The sequence below is a fragment of the Vipera berus genome (genome assembly GCF_964194415.1).
Source record: "Vipera berus genome assembly, chromosome: W".
Taxonomy (NCBI): Eukaryota; Metazoa; Chordata; class Lepidosauria; order Squamata; family Viperidae; genus Vipera; species Vipera berus.
The window spans coordinates 53542617-53564200 of NC_138210.1; the positions used below are offsets into that span (position 1 = coordinate 53542617).

The window sequence follows — 21584 nt, forward strand, 5'->3', positions numbered from 1 at the left end:
ACATTATAGCTTAGCACAATCTGAGAATCCTAATATGAAACATAGCAAATTTATAAATACTAAGATAAAAAAAGATCATAGCTTCAACTTTCTTAAAGTATAGAGATCTTTTGGAAAGAAGAAAACTGAATTTTAGCACAAAAATATCATCTAAACTCACCAAAATAGTCACTGGTATGTCCTAAGCCCAGCCACCATGAAAAAACATTTCTATCTTCCATGGTTCTCTAACTAGCAATTTATATCACTCACTTCTCATTAAGCTGTAATAGGTTCCACCTGGGAAGACAATTAATGTGTTAGTTGCTTGTTCTCTTTTGCACTCCCACGCTCCCTTCTAAAGACTATGCGTTTTTCTGTTTTTGCAATGGTTTGTTTGAATGTTTTAAAATCGTCAATGCTTTTTTGTTCAGTAATAAAACCGCACAATCAAAGAAATTAGGGTTATAATGTGGTGGCTTGTTTATTTGTAAAGAAACAAAAACATGAAATCTTAAAAATAAAAGAGTTTTATTATCATATATGCTTTTGGACTTCAGTCCATCTGATGCATCAAGGGTTACTGGGTTACAAATATGAATTGAAATTGGAGCACGCAAAGAAAACTAAACAGGTCAGTGTTAAACAAAAGGCAGAATAGCTAGATAGAAAGAAGCACATTATTAGCAGCCATTTACAAAACACTTTTGTTACTGATAAAAAACAAACTTTTTGGCATTGTATCAGCTGATAGAATAGAAATTATATTTATCTTGATTGAAGCTACAGAAATTTGGATGCTGCCTCAGGTTGCAATGTAAATAGATAACATTTCAAAAAGAAGGGCAATTCTGAAATAAATAAACAAGAAGTACTATTTAACTATGTTTCTCTCTTGAAGGAAACTTTTTTTTGTAAATGTAGAGAATATTAGATTTTTTCTTTCCTTTCCTCCTCTTTGTTAAAGAAAAAAGTATTTTCTTGTGTCTAGTGAAATAATGAGAAGATTCAGCTGTATCTTTTTTGGCTCTTGCAATATAATTCAACTAATAAAAATGTCAGTTGTATTCTTTATGACTTTTTTTAATTATTCATTATATTATAAAGAGTGTAACATTTTCAAGATGCTATTACAAATACAGACGAGAAAAGGGTCCTTCCCAGAGACACAACATGAAAGTAATCTTTGACTTATGATCACAATGGGGAAGAGAATTTCTGCCACGAAGCAAGACAGATATTAAATGAATTGTGCCCAATTTTATGACTTTTTTTTCGCCAAGGTTAAAAGCAAATCAGCGCAGTTGTTAAATGGATTGCTGCAGTCGTTAAGCGAATCCAGCTTCCCTCATTGACTTTGCTTGTCAGAAGCCATCCGGGAAGGTTGAGAATAGCAATCAGTGACCCTGGGACAATGCAACTGTCATAAATACAGGACGGTTGCCAAGCACCTGAATTTTGATCATGTAACTGTGGGGATGCTGTGATGGTTCTAAGTGTGAGGACCGGTTTGTAAGTCATTGTTTTTCAATTCAACATCAAACTGTCACTAAATGAATCGTTGTAAGTCAAGGACTACCTGTATCAGGTGTTTTGGGGGGGAGGTGTCTCCCTTTGATCCTAAAAGCTTTGTCAGGAAGAACAGGAAGAAAATCCCATCTCCAGGAGTGCTCAAACCCAATAATAATAATAATAATAATAATAATAATAATAATAATAATAATAATAATAATAATAATAATAATAATAATAATAATAATAATAATAATAATAGAACATAGGGTGGGAAACGTTGTTGAGAATGAGAGGGTGAAGATCTTGTGGGACTTCCGAATACAGACAGATCGCCATTTGGAACACAACACGCCAGATATCGCAGTCATAGAGAACCGAAGCGTACAGTTGATTGATATTGCTGTACCAGGAGATGCCAGAGTCGAAGAAAAAGAATTGGGAAAAATTATGAAATACCGAAACTGCACGATTATGGATGAAACGTGTAACAGTGATAACCATTGTCATCGGGGCACTGGGAACTATGTCCAAAAACTTTGCAAAATACATCAAGAAATTGCAGCTTCCTGCAATAACTCCAGCGAAGCTACAAAAAACTGCTCGGAACATCTTACATTTTAAGGAGATACCTGGTTGATACCTAGGATGCTGGCAGCAACCCGTGTCAACCATTAGTGCCAGTCAATTTGAGTGTTCAGTTGACTGAGTTTCATGTTTTATGAATAAAAGTTTTATATAATAATAATAGTAAAGTTGGAAGGGACCTTGGAGGTTATCTAGTCCACACCCCCTGCTCAGGCAGGAAACCCTATAACACCTCGGACAAATGCCTGTCCAGTCTCTTCTTAAAAACTTCCAGTGTTGGAGCATTCACCGCTTCTGGAGGCAGGTTGTTCCACTGGTTAATTGTTCTAACTGTCAGGAAGTTTCTCCTTAGTTCTAGGTTGCTTCTCTCCTTGGTTAGTTTCCATCCGCTGCTTCTTGTCCTGCCTTCGGGCGCGTTGGAGAATAGCCTGACTCCCTCTTCTTTGTGGCAGCCCCTGAGTGGAGATAAAGAGTGTGGCTCGTCCAGTGTCTCCCAGGGAGCCTTTACTGCTGAAGGTGGACTTGACCCGTGTCTTCTAAGTGGCAGCCCAATATACGGTAGCTTCTACGCTTCTTGCTGGTGGCGGAGACCAGAGACTATCGCATTAAACTGACATTTCTAATGTTTACTGCTTATGTGCCACCAAGTCAAAGATGGACCTTTTCTAAGATGGCCACCCCCCACCCCCACCCCGCAACCTAATCTTTCAGGTCTTCCAATGGCCAGCTCGCCACCCCCAAACTGCTGGAGGGCAGCTCGCTGCGGGACAAGAGTTACACTAATATCAAAGAAATGGTGGAATAGAATCATTAAAGAAAGGATGCCAAAGGAGGGACAGAATGAAATGTGAATGACAAAAATTAAAATAATGTTTTGTTTTTTAAAAATAATTAAACTGAATTGTTAAATTGTCCCGTGACAAATTGTCCCTGCGGTGAGCTGACGATGGCAAGTTGGCTGTGGCGAGTTGTCTCATTCTGACTCCTGAGCGCCTCCACCCCTAGGTCAGGGGTAGGCAACCTTGGCTCTTTTATGACTCATGGACTTCAATTCCCAGAATTCCTGAGCTAGCATGGAAACCTCTCCATTTCTCCTCAACATGGCTGGCTCAGGAATTCTGGGAGTTGAAGTCCACGAGTCATAAAAGAGCCAAGGTTGCCTACTCCTGACCTAGGTGCAGATTGTCTGTTTGTCTATGGACATTCTCAATCTTTCAAGTCATGGTTGTCCCAAAAGAGCTTTTTCAGGAGGCAACTGAATATAAATCCTTTGATTCCTCACCATCCAGTCAGAGATGAAGAAGCTTCTTGGATGAGAAGCGAAACATCTTCAAAGAAAAACAAGGAAGTCCAGATGCCTCCTGAAAAAGCACCTGTGGGAGCTTGTCCTTTTCTTCTCTTTCCTTCCACCTTTCCCAGCCTTATGGACTCTTCCATAAGGCTGGACTCTTATGAACTCCCAGACTTCAATTCTGGGAGTTGAATTCCACAAGTCATAAAAGGGCCAAGCTTGAAGACCCCTGCTAGAGGGTTGGACTGCAAATCCCAGAATTCCAAGTTGTGATGGCCAATGGGGATGCTACTTGTTTCTACTCCCAGCCCCTTGATGAGATTCTATGTACTGATTTGCTGAAATGATTACATTGGGAGAAATATTAGTGGTACTTTAATTTTCCTGCATAGATAACACAACTTACTTATTTTATGTGTCTACCTTTCATATTTTTGAACAAGAGTCCACAACACAAAGTTGAACAAAATTCCTGTTTCAGCCTCAGCTACTGAAAAGTAAGTGAGTAAATTGAGGACTGCTCTAACAATATTCTGGTCACTGTAATAATTCTCTATAAATGTCCAATCTACCTCCAACCTTCCATAAGACAGACAAGACAAACACATAAGTAAAATAAAAAAGCAGGTTTTATTGCAGATATGAAGACCAGCTTCTAGAGCAGTACTTCTAAATCTGGGTAAATTACCCCAAATTGGGTAAAAGCAGTTTTTTTTGGGGGGGGTAATGACACACGAATCCATTACCCATCACCACAGGACAGTTCAATTTAAATGGACTTAAAGATTGCCACGTGTGCTAAAATACAGTACATTCGAAAATCTCCCAAAGTATTCCTTTTAAGATGAAACGTGGATGGAAATTACTAAAGGTAGTTTGTTGAAATGACATAAAGATCATTCAGTGATTTTTTTTTATGACACAGATAGTCCTCGAGTTAAGACCATTCGTTCAGGGGCTGTTCCAAGTTACGGCGGTGCTAAAGGAAGGGACTTGCAACCACTTCTCAAAGTTCAGTAAGACTTTCTGATAAATGGTTTTGAGTAATGAAAGCTTTAATCTGCACAGGAAGCTTTCAGTTGTCTTGACTGGTTACCCCTCTTCTTATTGGATGCAGCCACCAGAAAAGACCGTTTCAAGCCATGCTTTTGCGTGACCCCACATATCTCGCGGATTCAGAAGCTTCTGCCTGGCTCACTTCTCGCGAGACCTCTCAGTCCAAAGCGCATCAGCCACAAAAGCCACCGCTGCCACAAGGATAGCGAACCCGAGGCCGAGCCGTATAGAATTGGCTGCAGTGAAGTCAGGGCTCAGCAGAAGTGAGTCTTTAAAGGAAAAAGATATATATGTATATATATATTTATACTGTAAAAAAAGGAAAGCACTTCCACAATAAATCTTCATTATGCATTCTGACTTTCTTAATGACATGTTTGCATCTGATGAGCTTTTAATGGCTGAGCTTTAATAGTTTAATTACAAGACTGCTATTTAAATTTTGTTCTGGCTGGCTTGAGCACAACTGATTAAATCTTCCCTAGAAGGAACAGTGGAATTGTAATTGATCCTTCAAACTTTTGCAGTCTAGTCATAACTGGAATTAAATCATTGCCATGATGTGCTTAACTATAACTGTTGAACAAACAGCTGGCTGAGTTGACATACTCATGAGGGATCCTCAATGCTCTCTGAGCTTGGCTCTTTTCTTGCAGACATTTCATTACCCAAACTAGGTAGCATCATCAGTGCTAGTAAGGAATGGGTTTGTTCTCAGTTTATATTTGAGTGGCTTGCCCAGTCAGTACTGGTGAGAGTGGTCTTGGTTGTGCTGCTTATTGTTAGCTTGTTCGGCAGTTCCTTGAATGGGTTATTGTTTATTTCTCGATTGTTGATCTGATGTTAATCTGGATGTAAATCTATGCTCATCTGAGTGTTGGCTGCTGGTGGGGAAATGTTTTAGTATTGTTGTTCCCTTGTTAGCTTTTCTACAGTATGTAGCTGTTGTTTATGTTTATGTGTCTGTTGATGACATACTCATTGCATGAAACCACATTGGTTGTATTCATAGAACTGACTAAGATAAAACCAAACAACCTATATTACGATTTAGTAGGATGTGCAAATCCAGAGGATGCTTTCCACAAGAGTTTATTTATTTAATTTATAGGCTGCCTGATTCCATCCTGATGCTGGACGGCATACAACTCAAGACAATTAAAAATAGAAGAATACAGAGATCCGACAAAATAAATGTCTGGAAAAAAGAACACACACACACACACACACACACACACACACACACACACACAGAGGCCACTAAAATGCACCTCTCTCTCTCTACTCTAGGCCAAGATGTGGGAAAAGTTGTTTGGTTTCATTTAAGCGGAGGCAAGATGGAGGGGTCATATAAATCTCTTGAGGGATATCCTATCACAGTGTCTAATCCAATATTTCTCAACCTTGGCAATTTTACGGTAGTGGACTTCAACTCCCAGCCCATTTAAAGTTACAAAAGCACTGAAAAAATGGACCAGTTTTCACATGTATGACTGTTGCAGCATCCTCATGGTCACATGATCAACATTTAGACGCTTGGCAACCAACATGTATTTGTGACATTGCAGTATCCCAGGCTCATATGATCACCTTCTGTGACTTTCTGATAAGCACAGTCAGAGGGGAAGCTAGATTCACTTAACAACCATGTCACTAACTTAGCAACTGCAATGATTCACTTGACAGTCATGGCAAGCAAGTTCATAAAATGGGGCAAAATTCACTTAACAACAGTCTTCCTTAGCAAAGGAAATTTTGGGCTCAATAATGGTTGTATTAAGAAAACCGAGATCATGGCATCCGGCCCTCTCAATTCCTGGCAAATAGAGGGGGAAGAAATGGAGGTAGTGACAGATTTTATTTTCCTGGGCTCCAAGGTCAGCGCAGATGGGGACTGCAGCCAACAAATTAAAAGACGCTTTTTCCTCCTAGGGAGGAAAGCCATGGCAAATCTAGACAGCACGCTAAAAAGCAGAGACATCACCCTGCCAACAAAAGTGCATATAGTCAAGACTATGGTCTTCCCAATTGCAATGTATGGCTGTGAAAGTTGGACCATAAGAAAGGCATCTACCTATCCATTTGCTTAACTCTCCTTACATATGCAAATTCAGGAAAGCATCACTCATGGACACTGGGAAAGAGTTGCAGAATAGACTCCAGCAAGGTGGGAAGCAAGGCCATGATGATAAGAGTTTCCCGCTGATTCAAGGGCGGTTGGGTACTACCTCAACACAGGAATGGGGAAAGACCTCATGGCAGTTTCCCTCAAACAGGCACTGCTATACTTTCCTATGTAATCGAGAGAAGAGAATAGTTGTAGCTCCGGGTTGAACGATGGAGTCCTTGGTGTTCTCTGAGCTTGGTTTGTTTTCTTGCAGACGTTTCATTACCCAACTAGATAACATCACCAGCACCAGAAAGGAGTGGGATTTGCAGTGATGATGTTACCTAGTTGGGTAATGAAACATCTGCAAGAAAACAACCAAGCTCAGAGAACACCAAGGACCCCACACTTCCTGCATAAACGTGGAACTTTCTTCAAAGGTTAGACTGTGAGCTTCTCAAGATGAAGACTTTGCAAACCGTCATTTACCTGGATGGTACATCACCACCACCACCACCCTCTCAGTCTCTCCTGCCCTCATTCCCTCTGGGCTCACCTTGTGTCTGCCTTATGGTATCGTTGAGTTGGTTTTCCCCAAACTCGCAGCTTAGCTTGCCCTTGAGGTTGCTGAGGGCTTGTTCTGTGAGGCCAAAGCTGGCGCTTGTCCCATTTTGCCATGCTCTGGTTTCAGCAAAGATCTCCCCATCAATATAAAGATAGAACCAGCCCCCAGCTGTGGAGGGCATTGAACAATTCACTCGATACTTCCCTGCAGAGTCAACCAACACCTCTTGATATCTGCTAACATCAGACACACCTGGGGAAAAAAAATCAATAATTTTGTTAAAGGCAGCAAAACTAGTAAGCAAGGGAGTCTGCAGGGAAGAGGTCAAAAAAGTCAACCTAATGATGGGGTTTTGACTGCAAAGATGTGGCTGCCATTTTGTCCCCCTCAGCTGGTAAGGAAGAACTCAGGGGGTCTCTCAGCTCTCTTTTCATTACCCCTTTCTAGTCTCCAGACCACATTTCAGAAACAAAAGCTAGACGGTTTTATTAATTTATAGTCATTCCTGCAAAGATTACTGGAATTGCTGATAATGCAGGGTGTCCAGACATGAACTGTTCCGTGTATTTTTTCCCCACACAAAGGAACAAATGAAAGGACCAAGAAAGAAAGAAAACAAACAGCTCTCTGAAATAAATTTTGTGTATATTCGTGCGTTGTGAGTGTATGTAGAAGAGAGATAATAGTACAGGAATTAAATTATGACTAATCTAATATTTTCCCTTCTTGTGCCACCTTTCTTTACTTCAGACAAAAGAGCTAACAGGAAATGGCAATCAAATCATCGTCCAGTACGCTCACACAGAGAAGGCCTCCTCAGGGTACCGTCAGCTAGGCAATGTCGGCTGGCGACCCCCAGGGGGAGGGCCTTCTCTGTGGGAGCGCCAGCCCTATGGAATCAGCTCCCCCCTGAGCTTCGGATGGCCCAAAACCTCCAATCCTTTCGCCGCGGCCTCAAAACACTCCTGTTCCACCAGGCTGACCTGGACTGACAGGCATTTTAATTAATTAGCTCAGCTCCCTCTGTTCCTGGAGGAAACTGATTATCTGGACCCGTACCAATCGGGTTTCAGGCCCGGACACAGCACGGAGACGGCATTGGTCGCGCTGGTGAATGATCTCTGGAGGGCAAGGGACAGGGGTTGCTCCTCTGTCCTGGTCCTATTAGATCTCTCAGCGGCTTTCGATACCATCGACCATGGTATCCTGCTGCGGCGTCTCAGGGGGTTGGGAGTGGGAGGCACCGTTTTACGGTGGTTCTCCTCCTACCTCCAGGGCCGCTCGCAGTCGGTGTTGACGGGAGGGCAGAGATCCGCCCCGAGGCCTCTCATTTGTGGAGTCCCTCAGGGGTCGGTTCTCTCGCCTCTCCTGTTCAACATCTATATGAAGCCGCTGGGCGAGATCATTCGTGGCTTCGGGGTGGGGTATCATCAGTACGCTGATGATACCCAACTTTTTCTTTCCACCCCGAACCAACCCAGTGATGCCCTCTCCGTGATGTCCCGGTGCCTGGAGGCGGTTCGGGTCTGGATGGGGAGAAACAGGCTTCGTCTCAATCCTGCCAAGACTGAGTGGCTGTGCATATCGGCATCTCGGGTTAACCAAGTTATTCCACCTCTAACGATGGGGGGTGAGGTGTTACCCCCCGTTGATAGGGCTCGCAACTTGGGCGTCCTCCTGGATTCACGACTCAATTTTGAAGATCACATAGGAGCCGTGACCAGGGGGGCTTTTGCACAGGTTCGCCTGGTGCGCCAGTTGCGTCCCTATCTGGACCGAGACGCCCTACGCACAGTTACTCATGCGCTTGTGACCTCCTGTTTGGACTACTGTAACGCTCTCTACATGGGGCTGCCCTTGAAGACCACTCGGAGGCTTCAACTGGTGCAGAATGCGGCCGCGCGAGTTGTAATGGGGGTCTCCCGATACTCCCATGTAACACCTCTACTCCGCGAGCTGCATTGGCTTCCGGTTGCCCTCCGGGTGAAATTCAAGGTGCTGGTTATCACCTATAAAGCCCTACATGGCCTGGGTCCGGGGTATTTGAGGGAACACCTGCTGCCGGCATCAAATGCCCTTCGCCCAGTGCGCTCCCACAGGGAGGGTCTGCTCAGGGTCCCGCCGGTAAGAGATTGCCGGCGGGTGACACCCAGGGATAGGGCCTTCTCAGTGGGAGCGCCTGCCCTCTGGAACCAGCTGCCAGTGGAGCTGAGGACTGCCCCCGACCTCCGATCATTCCGCCGGGGCCTGAAGACCTGGCTCTTTGAGCTCTCGGGCCCAGGCTGAGGAGAAATTTATTTTAATTGGGGTTTTTAATAGTACAGGGTTGGTTTAATCTTTTTTAAATTGGTTTTTAACTTTTGTATGGTTGATTTTTAACTCCCTGTAAACCGCCCTGAGTCCTCAGGGAAAGGGCGGTATATAAATGCAATAAAATAAATAAATAAATAAATAATTATATTTAGAATTTTTAATTTTTTTTTAATCTTTAATTTTAATTTATTGCACAGATGATTTCAATTTTATTTTTATCTTGATTTCTGTACTTATTATATGTTTTGATGTTAGCCGCCCTGAGTCCTTCGGGAGATAGGGCGGGATATAAATCCCATCAATAAATAAATAAATAAATAAATAAATACAGTATTAAATAACTCAAAACAGTAAACCCACAAATTCCAGGAGGGAGATCAAGATAAAATCAGCCATTTTAATCATATCCGAATATGCCTTTAAATTCAGTTTTGACTCCACAGTATGTTCAGAAGTGAAGTTCCCGCCCCACCTTGCCTTCTTCTTTCTGGAGCTGAAAGAGAAGAACTGATCCGAAAATACTATGTTGGATTTGTTTCTAAGGCAGGACTAGAATTCACAATCTCCTGGTAATTGACCCAAAGTAACACAACTGGCTTTCGTGCTTAAGATCAGTCTAGAATTCAGTTCCTGGTAACTGGTTCAAAGTCATTTAATTGGCTTTCATACCTATGACAGGACTAGAACTCACAAGTTCCTTGTGATTGGCCCAAAGTAACACAACTGGCTTTCGTGCTTAAGGCTGGTCTAGAATTCAGTTCCTGGCAACTAGTTCAGTTATTCAGTTGGCTTTCATGCCTATGACAGGACTAGAACTCACAAGCTCCTGGTGATTGGTCCAAAGTTGCCTTTAGATTTCATGCCTAAGGTGGGACTAGAACTCACAGTCTCCTGGTAACTTGCCCAAAGCCACCCAGCCAGGTTTCACACCTAAGTCAGGACTAGAATTCACAGTCTCCTAGTTTCTGGCCTGGGGCTTTTAACCACTACACCAAACTCTGTCTCAGTTAATCCCAACATGGAGCCAACATTCCCCACTATTTGTACAATTCAGGAAAACATCTGTGTGCTTTAATTTTGGCAAGATGCCACCTCCTCGCCTTTCCTCACCCAGGATTTTCAGCACCACTGGGTTGCTGGCATTGGACCATATGACAGGATCAGTGAGGCTGTGGTAGTAGCATGTGTAGCGTCCTTCATCAGCCCCTGTGACATTCTCCAGGGAGAATTCAGCCATGTTGGAATCCCCTCGAGGAGTGACCTCATACCGGAAGTCCCTGGCCTGGTAGAAGACGAAGCTGACGCCTGAAAAGGGAGCCCAACAACGGAGTGTCCAGTCCTGTCCCAATGAGATTTCTGTGCTGGGACTCGCAGCAATTGAGGGCTGCAGGTAACGCACTGGAGGAGACAAAAGTTTTACATTCAGCTTCAGGACTAACCAAGTTAATTAGAGTGGTGGTGGTTATTGTAATGTATGTGCCCTTCCCTCTCTATTTATTGCAGGGTTTCCCAACTTTGGCAACTTTAATACTTGTGGACTTCAACTCCCAGAATTCCCCAGCCAGCCTAGCTAGCTGGGGAATTCTGGGAGTTGAAGTCTACAAGTCTTAAAATTGCCAAGGTTGGACACTCCTGCTCTAGAGCAGAGGTCCCCAACCTTTTGTGCACCAGGGACCGGTTCCATGGAGACAGTTTTTTTCCATGGCCTGGAGGGTGCATGGTTTTGTGTGTTGCCTGCATCTTGCGGATGAGGCTTTGCTTGTTTGTACGGACTGGTTGCTGGCATGCTGCGGCATGGTACTGGTCCACAGATTGGGGGTTGGGGACCCCTGCTCTAGAGCAATATTTTTCAATATTTTTCAGCAATTTTAAGTTCTGTAGATTTCAACTACTAAGAGTTGAAATTCACACATCTTAAAACTGCTAAGGTTGGGAAACATTATTCCAGAGCATCCAAGGAAACAAAACATAATAAAAATTAATCTCTGCCTGGAATATGCCAGCACCCCAGGCAGGGAGGAATGAAAAACAATATATTTCCTTTCAGAACAGCAGCTAGATCTGTTTCCTTGGGAGCAAGCTTTTTCAATTTAAATAAAAGGTGGGTTTTTCTATTTTTTTAAAACATAGATAAAAACCAAGTTTTTATATCTGTAGTTATTCCTAGCCAAGCTATCTTTTAGATGGACTGGCTGAGGATGATGGGAATTGGAGGATTTTTACAAAGTGAATGTCATTCTTGATGCTCTTCTATCCTGCCTCAGTTTGGAGCAGGGTTGACATTTGACCTGGTGTGTACATATTTCAAACAACACATGCTTAGTTAGGATTGAAATGTAGTGTTGCTTTTCAAAATAAAAAAGGGATGCAATTCTTTCTTTCTTCTTCTTCTTTTTTTTAGCTTGGAGCTAAATTACCTTAGATTGAAGAGAATAGCAAATAAAATGAGGCTCATAGAAATCAGTTTTCAGCCTTCTGCGCTGGAGAACTATAGGATATACAGGTACTGGTAGTTCTTGACTTAAAGCCATTTGTTTAGTTCAAAGTTACAATGGCACTGAAAAAAGTGACTTATGACTATTTTTCACACTTACGACTATTGCAGCATCCCCATGGTCACATGGATAGATGGAGGGAGGGAGGGATAATAGGATGGATGGATAATTGGATGGATGGATGGATGATAGAATGCACAAATGGATGGATAATAAAATGGATGGATAGAAGGATGGAGGGATGGATAATAGAATGGATAGATGGAGAGAGGGCTGAAGGGAGGGAGGGATAATAGGATGGAGGAAGGAGGGGATGAAGGGACAGAGGGATGGATGGAGGGTGGTTATTGTTGTTCAGTCACTAAGTCATGTCAGACTCTTCATGACCCCATGGACCACGGCATGACAGGGTCTCCCAGAGTTTGCCCAAATTCATGCTCATTGTATCAATCACACTATCCAACCATCTCATCCTCTACCATTCCCTTCTCCTTTTGCCTTCCTTCTTTCCCAACATCAGGATCTTTTCCAGTGAGTCCTCTCTTCTCATTAAGTAGCCAAACAGAATGGATGGATGGATGGATGGATGGATGGATGGAGAGAGACAGAAAGGGAGAGAGATAGGATAGATTCAGCTTAATACTCACCTTCTGTGATGTTTGCAGGCTGGCTGAGTGGAGAGCGGATGGCCTTCCCAGCCTGCCAGATTTCATAGCTACAGTGGAATTGCTCACCTGAGCCTAACTCATGGACCTCAAAGGTGGCACTAGATTCTGTTGGCAAAGCTCTCTTTTGAGCTACTGGCTTCTGGCTGCCTCCCGTGTATAAGGAAAACCAGCTGCCTGCATACTCCTCTTGGGTAGAACACTGAAGCTGGTGCTTCCCCATCACATCTTGAGCTTGGTGCCATACAATGGATGGTTTTGGCAGAGCTAGAAAAGAGAGAGAAGGGGGAGGCTTGGATCACCAAACATGCCAAGCCAAATGTGATTTGTTTGGTTTTGGGTTAATGCATACTGTAAATCATGCCAATTGAAGGTTACTCAGTCAGCCATGATTAGGTAAACCAAGTTATAAAACGATGCATAATGCCAGCCAAAGGGAGTCTACATTTGTACAAAAAATAAACCTGTAGGTAAGAGGGAATGAAGATGAATGCATCACTATTTTATTTGGTGTCCTGTCTTCTCCAAACCTGGATTAATAACTTGGGGATCACCGAAACCAGATTTGAATCCAAAACTCAATAGTTTCTTCAAAAACCAATGATTACAGCTATCAGTCTGGGCTGTAAAAATTGTGACAACCACCAAATGGCAGCAGATTAATTGAACATCTTTTTGTTGCCTTCTAGGGATGCAGTGGCTCAGTGGGTTAGGACGCTGAGCTTGTCGATCAGAAGGTCGGCAGTTTGGCAGGTCGAATCCCGAGTGCCGCGTAACAGAGTGAGCACCTGTTACTCATCCCAGCTTCTGCCAACCTAGCAGTTCGAAAGCACGTAAAAATGCAAGTAGAAAAATAGGGACCACTACGGTAGGAAGGTAACAGCGTTCCGTGCGCTTTTAGCATCTAGTCATGCCGGCCACATGACCACGGAGACGTCCTCGGACAAGCGCTGGCTCTTCGGCTTTGAAACGGAGATGAGCACCGGCCCCTAGAGTTGGAAATGACTAGCACGCATGTGCAGGGGAACCTTTACCTTTACCTTAGTGGTCATTTAGATTTTTGCATACCTGAACTCAGATATGTTGCATTGTAACTTCTGGAACCTCAAATAGTTCAGTCCCAAAAGGTGTTGTATTGGAGAAGACTGACAGGCATACAAAACCCTGGTTCAGTGTCTTGCTAAGCCATTATTTGTTTTATTGTCCAGAGTCCAGAATCTGCTGAAATTGATTGGAATCATGCACCACCCCAATTCCTTAGACCAGGGCTTTTCAACCTTTTCACCCATTGTACCATTTTTAGGATATGGCAACATCTGAGTACCACCAGTCACCTAGCAAGGTGTCAAAAACTTGATGACCAAAAAAAACAAAAGGAAAAAAGGGATGAAGTACAGGTAGTCCTCAACTTACAACAGTTCGCTTAGTGACTGTTCAAAGTTACAATGGCACTGATAAAAGTGCCCCCCAAGCCACAGCCGAGCAAGACACCTACCTGCCCGCCCGGCGGCGCTCTTCCTCCTGTCCAAGGTTGAGGATTGGCAGTGGGGGTGGGGTGGGTTGGATGTTTGGTTTTTATTCCCCCCATCTGCTGGGTGGTTGAAGCAAGTTTTGGTCACTTCACATGACCTGGGACGCTGTGACTGTCATAAATATGAATCAGTTGCCAAGCATCTGAATATAAATCACAAGACCCTGGAGATGCTGCAACATTCCAGCTGATCAGCACTTCTTCTGGGCTCAGAAGCGCCAGGATCAGCGCCGACCTCCAGCTGGAGCCTGTCGCTGATCCTGGCGCTTCCGCTGAGCCCTGACAGCCCTGCAGCTCCAGCCGTCTCTCGCTCAGGCTTGTGCGGTGCTGCCACCAGTTCAGCTCATTCCCCTCCCCCGCTACCACTTTTCAGCTCATTCCCCTCCCCCGCTACCACCTGCCAGGTGCCAATGTACCACTGGTTGAAAAGCCCTGCCTTAGACAAGGGCCAGATTCACATACAATCCTGCCTCAAATAGAATAGCGAGTCCCATCCTTCCCCACAAGTTATGCCCAGTAGAAAACCCCGAGACCCACTTGGATATAGTGGTGAAGGCACCAGGGTAGAAACCAGGAGTCTGTGAGTTCTAGTTCCATCTAAGACACAAAGCCAGCTAGGTGATCTTGGGCCAGTCACTCGCTCTGAGCTCTAGGAAGGAGGCAACGGCAAACTACTTCCAAAATCTTCCCAAGAAAACTGCAAGGACTTGTCCAGGCAGTCCCAGGAGTTAAAACTGAAGGTTTCTGAAGGCAAACAAGCAAGCCAGCCAGCCTCTCTTTACTTTTCAGCAGTTAAAAAGCTGTAATGTAAATTAATGAATAATTATTCATTTTCTGCCTTTTCGTATCACCCCAGATCAGCTTACTCTGGCTGGGAGCCCCTGTGTCCCTCAATGATAGGTCTGTCTCTATCTCTAGAAGAGCCATTGCCAGGAGGAAAGGTTATAGAGTCCCTCAGGACTAACCTATACCCACCAATACTCACAGATTTTAAGGAGCAAGAAAGGAAGCGTAACAGGCATTTTAGAGCAGATGCAGTCTGTAAATGAGGAGGAAAAGGGGCTCAAGGCTCTAATAAATGTGATTCTTCCCTCCCAGGAAACAGTGATAGAACATGAGTCATTATAGTTAGGAAGGGAAGTATAGCAGGAAAAGAAATTGTTTTATAACTAATGGAAGAATAAATGAATTCTGATTTGAGCAGTTCAATTACTCTGAAATGAGGTTCAGAAGCTTTCTTTTAAGGTGAGCAGGAAAATCTGGCAAAAAGTGGTATCTCCATAATGGCCAAGGTACATTTATACTGTGTACTAATTAATGGCTTATTTTACTTTGGATGACTAAATCATCCTTACTGGATTTGGTTTATACACGGTGGTGGGATTCAGCCGGTTTGCACCACTTTGGCAGAACCGGTAGCTACATTTTTGTTGCCCAGACCCAGAATGGACTTCTGGAAGTGGCATCAACACAAAGAACCGGTTGTTCCCATATTTGAATCCCGCCACTGTTCATACACTGTTAAGCTATTACTGGGTTTATAAACCATAGTGCCTTATATTCAGACATGCCAAAAATAAGTATAGTAAATTACGTTTGGACTTGTTTTGTGTACAACACAGTTGTTACGCTAAGTCACAGGTCTGCAACCCGCGGCTCCAGAGCCGCATGTGGCTCTTTCAGCCATCTCCTGCGGCTCCCAGTCCTCTGCCATGTACAGTCCCCCCCAAAAAAGTGGGACTAAAAAATTTCAACCAATCAATTCAAATATGCAGGGTAGGTGCATATCTCGCCTTGGCTCCACTCTTCAGTGAAACCCTGTTCTGTGCATGTGCGCATGTACGCGCATGCGCACACATTTTTTTAAGGCTCCCAGTTTTTCCTTTTGTGAGGGAACCAGTTCTGAGTGGCTCTTTCACTGTTTCAGGTTGCTGACCCCTGCGCTAAGTAGTTTAGCTTTAGCACAAAGCTTGAAAACCGTGTCTGCTAGATTCACAGAACACCCTTAATCACAAACTGAGAGCCAATTTGGTCTAATGTTAAGGCACCAGGCTAGAAAACGGGAGACCATGAATTGAAATCCTGCGATAGCCATGAAAGCCAGCTGGGTGACTTTAGGCCAGTCAATCTTTCTCTCAGCCCAATCCACCTCACAGGGTTGTTGTTGTGGGGGAAAATAGGAGGAGGAAGAAATATTAGATATGTTTGCTACCTTACATTATTTGCAAAAATAATAAAGGCAGAATAAAATAAAAAATAAATGAGCAAATCATATTTTGAATTAGTATATTGTGTAAGCATAGCCACCATGTTGTGTGAAGTCATCTATTGTGGTATGCAAACCATAGTTTATAATTCAGCTATTTACATTGCAATTTGCTGGTGTGCCTAGCCCAATAATAATAATAATGAAAAATTGTCAAATGATTCAAAATACAGATTGTGCAAAAAGGCAGAAAAAACTAGCTTATTCAAAAAGATCACACAACAGATTATAAAGAATGATATAGCGCAGCTGCCAAAATGATTCACTGGAACATCTGTAAAAATTATCCTGTGCCAGTAACGAAAAATTGGTGTGAACAGAGTTGAAAAATAGAAAATGAGCAGGTTAAAATATTGTGGAATTTCTGAGTACAAACCACTAAATTCTTGGCATACAACACACCAGATTTAACTGTGGTTTGAAAGAAGAAAGTGTGGATAATTATTGTGGCAATACCAGGAGATAGTAAAATAGAAGACAAAGAATTGGAGACGATCACGAAATATCAAGATCTGAAAATCAAAGTTCAAAGATTATGGCCTAAACTGGCTGTGGTGGTCCCAATGGTTATTGGCACACTGGACCTCCAAGGTCCCTTCCAGATTCTATTCTGTTCTGTTCTGTTCCGTTCCGTTCCGTTCCATCCCATCCCAAATGTTGGGTGGCACTTAGAAAATCTGCACTTGGACAACATTTCTGTCAATTGTAAAAGTCCATCATTGGCATACTTCAGGCCACACTTTATGGATCTACACAAGTGCTGCACTGATATCTTATGACATCCTAGGTTCTTGAGAAGAATTCAACATGTATGAGGGGCAACACCAACAAAAGAACTGGTAGCTATGACCTCCTGTGAACAGATAATCATTTATTAAACTTGTAGGCCAGACATGTCAAACACAAGGCCCGGGGGCCAGATCCGGCCCGCCAAGTGGTTTCATGTGGCCCGTGAAGCCATCCTGGAAACAATGAGGGAACGGCCCCCACTGCCTTGGCCCTGGCCCAGAGACCCTCCTCCTGCCAGAGACCCTCAGATCTGTCCCACTCCTGCCCAGGCCCCCATAGGCACCCTAAATGCAAACGATGTAGAGCTGGCCATGCCCACCCAGTAGGCCATATGCACTTTAGCCACGCCCACCCAGTAGGCCATGCCCACCCAGGCCACACCCACCCGGCCCCCTGAGGGCAACCGCAATGCTGATGCGGCCCTCAATGAAATGGAGTTTGACACCCCTGTTGTAGGCCATCTGACTCTCAATAGCCTAAATGCCAGTTAATCAAACTATGATTTAGAGCCAGCAGTAGGAATCCAGTTAATCTAGAGAATTATCCAAACTTTAATCACATGCTTAGAAGGCATTGTCTGGCACTCCAGCTTTGGTGTGTTTTCTCTTTTCAAGAAATAAGAGGTGGTCACAGAAGTGAAGTTCACTGAAGAGATCCCTCTTCTTAGAACAGACATGTGCTGCAAAAAACTAGATAGCCACCAGATGGCTCCACCAAAATAAAGAAACCTTTGACTCTTTGCTGCCATCTACAGATTATCTAGATTTTTAAAGGGGAGAACTGATATTTTTTTTGTTTGACTAAACACCATTTGATGATGAGCCTGCCTGCCTGCCTGCCCTGCTCTGCCTATCTTCCCTGAATTTCTACTTCTCAGTATGGAGGGAAATTATAAGGGGAGATCACTGTCAACACACTCTACAGCTGCATAAAACACAACATTTTTAGCCTGTAGCTGCATACTTCAAAGGGAAACTATTTTTTTTCCTTCTCAGAAACAGGAGTCTTGTGGTCAAGATCAAGCAATGCTGAAAATGTCCTACACTCAGGGTTGGGAAAGACCCTGATGATTCAGCAGGAAAAAAGGATGGTTAAGTTAGTCATTTTTCTGCAGGGTTGTCTGGGATCTAACAGTGTAAATAATTAATTTTGCATTCATATTTATACATATTGTGTTAGGATTTGAAAATGATTGTATAAATTTTGCATTTTTATCTGCAAATCATTGTGATCAATTGTGTTTACTATCTATGGATATTATCATTATTAAAGACACATTTTTCCCTTACATACTGTACATATGTATAATTATTACAAGTTTGGTTTGGGCTTAGCTTAGCTGAGTCCAATGAATTATAGTTTATGCAGGGCTTATTTTGTCATAGTGTTGTAGAAAGAAGAGGGGCTCGTAACCATACATATTTATACCCCTCATGTCCTGGCTGTACATTGTTCCTTATTTGATTATATCCTTTACAGTGGACAGACCACGGTTGAAAAACAGGATATAGTTACATAATGGTTTCAGAGGAGTACATAATTTGGAAATACAGGATATAGTCCTCAGGGAAAGGGCGGTATACAAATGCAATTAAATAAAAATAAAAATAAAATAGTTATCTGGCTCAGCATCTGTCTGAAGGACAGGAATATCTTATGCACATTCAGCACATTTAGAAGTGTCCAGCTTGTTTTTCTCATTTCACATGCACCCTAGTATTAGTTCCGGCACCTTTTTGGGATGGAACCTTGTAGGGTATGACGTGTGTGAGTTCTGGCACCTTTTTTTTTTTTACAAAAAAAAAGCACTGAGTTTATGCAACAATAATTAAAATGCATCATGGCTTAGCATATTATAAGAACGTGATTTTGGTGTAATTGTATGTAAGTGGAATATATGTTTTGGACAGAAACTTTCCCTGCTGTAGGTTGAACTACCTTGAAGATTTGACATGCCAAAATCCAAAGGGAGGGGGAATTTGAATCCAAGCTTGCAGGACTATAAAATAAAAAAGTTGTCAGAAAAGAAAATATTTGCATTCGCTGCGTCGTTCCATTCCCAGTTAATTCTACCCGTTTGCAAACCACGTTCACACGGATATTGTTTCTCAGTCGAGAAACGGATGGCAACGAGCACTTTAAGCACGTCCCGCGTGGTTGTAGATGTAGATATTTTACTTTGCAACCCAGGCAACAGGAAACGAGACGAAACATTTAAAAGTCACACGTGCCCCGAAACCCAGATTAGTCTCTATTCGGATTGCTAATGACGTCAGAGCAAGTGATTTTCTAGCAATCGGTTTAAGGTGGACGTAAAACATTGGAAAAATTAATTATTTATACACAGAATTATAAAACAACTCTTTATCGTCGCCGGGGGAAAACCCGGTGTGTAATACCTGACACACGGTATTCTGGAACGACGAAACTGTTGTACTTTAATTAATCTCTTGAAACGCCTAAGAAATATAAGTAATACATCTGAGAAAAATATATAAAAATAAACATGCATACATATAAATGTAAACTTGAGGGATATAAAAAATAAACATGATATATGAGGCATAAAAACCTGAGATATAAGAGGTAAACATGCGTCCATATAGGACATAAAAACCTGAGATATATAAAATAAACATGCATACATATTGCAATAATAAACTGCCATTTCAGGCTGAGGTTTTGCTTGTTGCGTTCAAGACCTGAAAGATATAAAGGAACATGCATATATATTGCAACAATAAACTGCCATTTCAGGCTTCAATAGTCTGGATCAGGTTGAAGGCACTTTTCTTCTTGAAGGCAGGATTCAACAGGGAAAGCAACGAGTTCAGTCTTCAAGAGGTAGAAGCAGAATGAGTTCTGTAATGGGTCTGATGAAGGTTTTTATGGTGCCTTGCTTTGCGACCCTTACTTCCACTTTACGTACCTTCCCATCGTTGCTAAGAATGGCCTTCTCGATAAGTCCCATGGGCCACTCAATTCTTTGAACTTGTTGGTCTTTGAGCAGAACAAGGTCTCCAACTTGAAGATTGGGGTATTGATTTTTCCATTTTCTGCGACTTTGCAAAAGAGAAAGATATTCCATCTTCCATCGATTCCAGAAGCAGTTGGCAAGGTGTTGTACTCTCCTCCATTGATCATGATACAGAGTTCCTTTTCCGAAATCTCCAGGTGGAACAGGAACAGATCCGAGCTTTTGAGTGAGAAGAGTAGCTGGAGTGAGGATGGTCGGGAATTCTGGATCGGTAGACACTGGTACTAGTGGCCTTGAATTGATTATAGCAGACACTTCTGCTAATAAAGTGGTCAAGATCTCATGAGTAAGCCTTGTGGAGTTCAAGTCCATTAACATAGAGTCCAATATTCTACGCGTAATTCCTATCATTCTCTCCCATGAGCCGCCCATGTGGGAAGAGTGAGGAGGATTAAAGATCCAAGTGCAGCCCTTTCCAGCTAAAAAGTCCTGGACTGACTTAGAATTGATGTCTAATTCTTTGCAGGCTCCAATGAAATTAGTTCCACAGTCAGATCTTAATGAGTTTACTGGTCCTCTTATGGCAAGAAATCGCCTTAGAGCATTAATGAAACATGAGGTATCCATGGATTCCAAAACCTCAATGTGTACTGCACGTATGCTCATACAAGTGAATAGGACTGCCCAACGCTTGTTATTTGCTTGGCCACCACGTGTCCTACGTGCTGTTACCGACCATGGGCCGAAAACGTCCAGACCAACATGAGTGAATGGTGGGTCAGTGCTTAGTTTGTCGGTTGGCAGGTCTGACATTTGTTGTTGCTGATGCCTTCCTCTTAATTTACGGCATTGCACACATCTATGCAGTATAGCTGCAATCTGTCTTTTTGCTCCTACAATCCAAAAGCCTGCCGCTCTTATGGCACCTTCTGTGAAATGTCTGCCTTGGTGCTTAACCTCTTCATGGTGATGGCGTATGAGCAAGGTACAGAGATGATGACGACCAGGTATTATAAGAGGATGCTGTTCACGCTCTCCCAAATTGGCCTCATGTAAACGACCGCCAACCCTTAGCATGCTGTGAATGTCTATGAATGGGTTCAGGTTGGCGATTGGACTGTTTTTTGGAATGTTTTGTTTGTCCTGGATGCATTTGAATTCTGCGCTAAAGACATTCTGTTGTACACAGCATATGATGAGCAGCTCACTGCTAGCGATGTCTTTTGCTGATAGAGGGTTTTTACACAAGTGCCAGCCTTGACATTCAATGTCATCGGACTTGGTGTGATAACATCGTGCGATGTGGACTAACCTTGCGATGGTGCGTACGAGCTTTTTCCACTCGGAGAACCGTTCAAAGCGTTGACAGTCCATGGTGGTTCTTTGTTCAAATCTGGTAAGAAGAGTCTTGATTTCAGAACGAATCTCCGGATCATTGTCCGGATCTTGA

The 21584-nt window shown here is 42.9% G+C and overlaps 1 protein-coding gene across 1 annotated transcript; it reads right to left on the bottom strand.

Moving 5' to 3' along the window:
* Nucleotides 1-3999: 3999 nt before the first annotated feature.
* On the bottom strand, nt 4000-21508 carry LOC308676293 (T-cell-interacting, activating receptor on myeloid cells protein 1-like; the record flags this gene model as incomplete). Its single annotated transcript, XM_081342106.1, has 5 exons — nt 4000-4695; nt 7090-7350; nt 10522-10845; nt 12554-12838; nt 21343-21508. The coding sequence occupies 5 exons, from the start codon at nt 21506-21508 to the stop codon at nt 4565-4567; spliced, it is 1167 nt and encodes a 388-aa protein (XP_081198232.1). The 3' UTR covers nt 4000-4564.
* Between the last annotated feature and the right edge of the window lie 76 nt (nt 21509-21584).